Source organism: Camelus bactrianus, chromosome 17 (genome assembly GCF_048773025.1).
Source record: "Camelus bactrianus isolate YW-2024 breed Bactrian camel chromosome 17, ASM4877302v1, whole genome shotgun sequence".
NCBI lineage: Eukaryota > Metazoa > Chordata > Mammalia > Artiodactyla > Camelidae > Camelus > Camelus bactrianus.
Window position 1 is genome coordinate 693,915 of NC_133555.1, and position 5,750 is coordinate 699,664.

The 5,750-nt window shown below is 61.8% G+C and overlaps 1 protein-coding gene across 1 annotated transcript; it reads right to left on the reverse strand.

The window, feature by feature from the left end:
• Nucleotides 1-4,545: 4,545 nt before the first annotated feature.
• Nucleotides 4,546-5,497, reverse strand: PRR23E (PRR23 family member E). Its single transcript, XM_074344110.1, has one exon. The coding sequence runs from the start codon at nt 5,309-5,311 to the stop codon at nt 4,610-4,612; it is 702 nt and encodes a 233-aa protein (XP_074200211.1). The 5' UTR covers nt 5,312-5,497; the 3' UTR covers nt 4,546-4,609.
• Between the last annotated feature and the right edge of the window lie 253 nt (nt 5,498-5,750).

The following is a 5,750-nucleotide window of genomic DNA, read 5'->3' on the forward strand; positions in this document are numbered from 1 at the left end:
TGGGGGTGGGAGTAAGGGTGGGGTGGGGTGGGGGTGGGGGTGGGAGTAAGGGTGGGGTGGGGGTGGGGGTAAGGGTGGGGTGGGGGTAAGGGTGGGGTGGAGTGGGGGTAGGAGTGGAGGTGGGGGTAGGGGTGGGGGTGGGAGTAGGGGTGGGGTGGGGGTAGGGGTGGGAGTAGGGGTGGGGTGGGGTGGAGTCGGGGTAGGAGTGGAGGTGGGGGTAGGGGTGGGGGTGGGAGTAGGGGTGGGGTGGGGGTGATGGGGGCGGCGCCTTCTTCCCTCTCGCGAGATGTCGCCTTGTTTCCCGGGCGACCCGCCCGGGTCCAGCCGCGCCAGCAGGTCGCTGGTCGCGGGCTGCGGTCGGAAGGTCGGACGGTCGGACGGAGGGACTGGAGCGAGGCTGGCGAGCGAGAGGTAACGCGCTGGACCAGCCAGGGTGGTCCCCCCGCAGCTCTCAGGGCGCTGTGACCCCCCTTGCAGGTGCGGGGACTGAGGCAGAGTCGGGCCTGGGGTCAGGCCGGTCCAGGTTCCGGCTCCGGCCCCTCCCCGGTCTCGCTGTGCGCCCGCCCCACGCTCCGCTCCCTGCAGGCCCGCCGCCCTCCCCGCTCTGAAGGCCCCCCGGGCCCGCCTCCCCAGCCCTGACCCTGACAGGGTGGTCCTGCAGTCTCCCGGGTGCACAGCGGCGGCCGGAGGCGAGGGGGGCCCACGCGAGGGGGTCACGGGCTCCCTCTGGGGGCACCAGGCAGGGTGGGAGGGGGAAGCCATGAGCAGGACGTGGGGGCAGGGGGGTGGCAACTTCTCTGACTGCAGAGCTAGGGTCTCGCTCCCAGGCGCCGGGTGACCCTGACCCACGGCCCCTCCTGAGAGAGCCAGGTCAGGGCTGCAGGTGGCGTCGGACCCTGTGTACCTGGGGGTTTTATGTGACCCCCGGGGCCACTTGGCCTGTTTAAGAATTCATGGTCTGGCCTCAGACATTGTTTCGTAAGAAAAGCCCCCTGTGGAGTGGCTGCCCCCACCCCGACCCGTCTACTCGGATTCCGAGTCCAGAGCCTCGGCCCACTGGCTTCATGAGGGTCAGATGTGAGTTCTCAACAGAGGAAGTGGTGGCTTGTGAATCTGCCTAATGTGCTGAAAGCGGGCTGTCCCTGAGGCCTTCGGATTGGCCAGAACGTCAGGGGCTGCTTCTCCCCTTTGACCCCTGGGCAGCCCTCTGTCTGGGAGGGTGCTGTCACGTCGGCGTTTCTGGGAGGGAGGCCAGGCTGCATCTGCTTACAGACATGCGACGGGTCTTGCTCGAGAACATTTGAGCGCTAAGCTTTGGGTGCGAGGAGTGATCTGTGTAGACCAGACCGCGCTCTCAGGATCCCGGCGGAGAGGCTGGGAGTCAGAGTGCTGCTGGCACTTGGCGAAATCTCTTGCCAGCTGATGTTATTCGCCAAAAAGAACGGAGAGTTGGCATAACCACGCCGGCTGAGGGGGGCTGGCCGGGCAAGCAGGCGCGGGCGCACCTGGCTGAGGAGGGTGTAGGGCGGTGGGTGGGGGCCGCTGCCAGAGGTCCCTCACGCGGGCACCACGAGGGCGCCCAGGCTTCATGGAGAGCAGGAGACAGGCAGAGAGTCGACAAGGCGGCATTCCCCGTGGGGAAGCAGCCAGCCGGAGCGCTGCCTGTCCATCAGCTCGCCCCGCCAACGGGCCGGACAGGTGATGGGCGCCTGGAGGCCCCATCAGGAGAGCTGGCTGCACCTGGCCTCCCGCGGGGCAGTGCTGTGTCTGCCGGGCAAACTGGGGCTGGGCTGCCCTATCCCCGGGGCTTGATCCCCGTCCCAAGGAAGAGTCTCCTTACTGAACCGCTTCAGGCTGTGGGGCTGGTAGTAGGATTTTGAGAGCTCGGGTGTCAGACACCAGCCTAGGAGCCCCCCTTAGCAGACACCTCGCAGGACCAGGACAATGGAAGGAGCTGCACTCCAACCCTCCTGGGCTTCTTGTGACCCTCACCCCAGCCTCTTTCAGTAAATTTGCATCTCTGAAATAGAGGACTAGCTTTATAGTCCTGGAAATAAAATAGCACACTTCTAAATAACCCTCTGAGTTAAGGCAAATCATGAAATTCTTAGAATTAAACATGCAGAGTTTACAGGATGCAGCAAAAGGGTGCCCAGAGGGTGACACATTTGTCAGGAACAGGGGAAGAAAGAGCTCAGTGTGCCGCTCAGGAAACTGGGGAAACAGAAAGGTGGAAACCGGGGAAACAAGGAGAAGGGCATGAAGGCCAAAACAGAAACGGACACGGCGAACGTTTGTCTTCTTCCTCTTAAAGTGAAGAGCAGCTTCTTTGACAAGACTGCTCAGACGTCTTCTGATAAGAAGGACTGAGGAAGAGGCAAATTTCTGATCAGACTGTGAACAAGAAAGATGCCGGCTACAACACTGTGAGTCATGGCCCTGGCCATGCTGCCCGAATGAAAGTCCCCATGGGAGGGACGCCTGGGGTCCCACAGCCAGCCTCCCCCACCACGGTCCCAGACACACTCCGAGCACCTCGGCCTCCCCGACGCCCGCCGCACACCCACCCTGACTGTCCCGGCCAGTCCGGGATGACCAGGGGTCGGGGCTCCCAGCCAAGCCAGGCGTGCCCGCCCTCACCTGCTTGGGCCTCCTGAGGCGCGAGGGTCCCACAGCGGGTCCGCACTGGGCTTCTACCCCTGCCTTCACCCTCTTGCTTTAAGACGAGCGGTCCACACCCTACCAGGCCTGACACCACGTTTTGGTGCCAGTTGTTTAATAGCACTGACTGCATTATTTTGGGGAAGAAAATTGCTAGATCATGAGACTCTCAGGTCCAGATGAAGACGGAAGATACTCACTTCTCCCCGTGCGTGCCCCTAAGCACAGCTAGAAAGTCTGGATGGATGGACCCAGCACTCACGGGGAGGCTCTGAAACGTGGGGAGAAGGCCCGTCATCGGTGGGGGCCTGGTGTGGAGGACCTGCTCGGCAGGGGGTTTCCCTGGGGGCTTGTTTGCCTCGTGGACCCCAGACTGGGTGCACGAGTGACAGACCACCCAGAAGGGCCGGACGGAGAGGCAGACAGACAGAGAAGCACCCCAGCCCACCCCACAGCCAAGGCCAGTGGGGACCCCCCCACTCCCACTGGGGGCACGGGAGAGGTCAGACGTCCATCCCTGCCTGGTGGTGCCAAGGCCGCCGGCCTCACCGCGTCCCTGGCGAGTTGGCACTTCTCCCACCCCGGCCTCTCTGCTCTTCGCAGCTTCCCAGCAATCTGTGATTTCAAAATTTAAAAAAAAATAACAGGTTATAACTCATATACACATTTTTAGTGCACTTGTGTTTTAAGAAGGAGATAAGACGTATTTCACCGTGTTGATGCGTGGGTGTGATTTCCCAGAAAACATGATGCCATCAGATGTCACGCTATTATGAAGCAGTTAGGATCTGAGAAATAAGATCAGAGCCATTTCCATTAAAAAAAAAAAAAAGGAAAATGAAAGGAGAGGTCACATTAAAACCGTGCAAACACACTTTGTGTTTCTGTGTAAAATGAGTTTGTTTGGAAGCTTCAATAGCGATCAGCCGCTTTCCCCTCTCTTAGCCCCCAGTGGGGACGTGAAGGACAGGGGACTCAAGGTTGGCAGGGACCTGCATCCCTGCCTGTCAGCCATCAGCAGGCTTTCCCAGTGTCTCGTCCGTCAGGAAAGGCCCAGAATGGCTGCGAGACGTCCTCTAGGGATGCGGGACGCATGTCCATTCCGTGAAGCATCCCCTCTGACAAGGGGCTCCCCAGGGGCGCCGCTGCCCGAGGCCCCCCCAGTGACAGCCATGTCCACTGGCCCCCCACCCTCCCTGCTACTTCCATGCCCCGTCCTTTGAAGGTCCCATCAGACCAGCGCTTGCTATGCCCTTTGGCCCCTTTCTCACCATTTCCCAGCTCTCACCCTCTGCCTTGTAATCCAGGCGGATGGATCTCCCAGCAGCCAGTCTGTTCCCTCACCTTGTCACTGCCAGTCACTTTGTCACGGCCACCCTGCCACCCGCCCCCACGGCCTCACCAGACCTGGTCCCTCTGGTCACTTGGGAACACGACCCCACCCTAAACACAGGGCAACCCGTACCGTTGCTGTCGCTAACTGCTGCCTTCCCAGCTCACGCTCTCAGCCAAGGGTGGGGCTGCGCTCTGACCTGCAGAGCTGTTTGGAGCTGAGAACCAAGTGGACACCAGCTCAGTGGGTGGGTCTTAAACGTTGTGACGCTGGTAGAGAGCAGAGAGACACAGCTATTATTACAGCAGGTCGTTTATGGAATTTAAAAACACAGGCACACAGACGTGTTCCACAAGGATGCAAGTAGACCAGGGTGCCGGCCCGTGCCGGCTGGGGAGGCACAGGCAGCAGGGTGGAAGGGCAAAGGGGAAAAAGTAAAAGTGAGGGCAAATGACAGGCTGAGGGGCCTCACATGGGCCGGTGGGAGCACTGTGCCCTGAGTAGGAGTCAGCACCTTACATCTGAGACCCTTTAAAAACTTAAAAATCAAAACCAAAGCCTCCTGCACACCACAGCTCACTGGGCCCCACACCACGTCTCCCCTGGAGGGGAGGGTTAGTGCTGGAACAGGCGGCGGCAGACCCTGGAGGGGGGCCGGGGTAACTGGGGACAGCGGGGCTCCCCCTGAGGGTCCCCGCTGGGGGAAGGGGGCAGAGGGCAGAGTTCTGGGCTGGAGGACGGCTTGGGTGCCCAAATGCTGAGCCTGGACGCCCATTCTGATGGAAGGACTTGGTACGTTGTCAAGTAGGAAGCCCCTCTGGACGGGCCCTCCACTGCAGCCGGGGGCACCGAGCTGGCCGGAGTCTGCCACCCCTCCTGGGTGCAGTGGCCCGAGGCGTCCCCGCTTGGAGCTGGAGGGTCTGAGGGGTACGGGGGTGGGGGGCCCGCCGGGTAAGGGAACACTCCAGAGGCCAGGGGGGCAGCGTGCTGTCTTCCCACGAGGGGGTCAACGCAGGAGACGCCCCAAGTCCAGACGGAAGGCGCTGAGGCAGCAGGACAGGGGTACCCAATCCAGAGATGGCCGATGGAGGGTGTGCACATGTAACTCCAAGGGGCGGGGCGCCCCATCCAGGAGGGGGCGGCCCAGGAGGGCCTCATGTCGGGCCAGCAGGCGGGGCCAGTGACAGACTGGGCCCGCAGGTCGGGGTAGGAGGCGGCCCCAGAGGCAGCTGGAGGCACTTGGATGTCCTTCGGGGGATGGTCAGGGGTCTTGAGTGTCTGCGCGGCTCCCTCCCAGGAGATGGCTGTCCCCATCATGGACGTGGCTGAGCTCCGTTCTTCCCTGGCTGGTGACGTGTGGCCGCGTGCTGTCTGGGCTCCTGGCCTGTGAGGAGGACAGAGGCTGGAGGAGGAGGAAGGCTCAGGGAGGGTGTGTGGCTGACCTGGGGGGCAGTGGTGCAGGCTGGGTGGGTGGCGGAGGGGCTGGGGTGTGTTCTGTTTCTTTGAGGAAAGTCTCAGGTCAAATTAAGTAGTTCTTTCCTGTCCCCATGAGGCCCCAGCCCCTGCCCCCCTAGCGTGGAGAAGACTCTGGAGACTGACCCCTGGGCTCCACAGGGAGCTGGGCGGCGTGAGGAGAGCAAGCGAAGCAAATCCCTAAAGGCGTGGGGTCCTTGCTGCTAGCGCCAGAAATGCAGCGGGCATAGGCAGGCAGAGTAGATGGATTTTAAGGGCCAAGCAAGAAAAATCAGAAGGAATG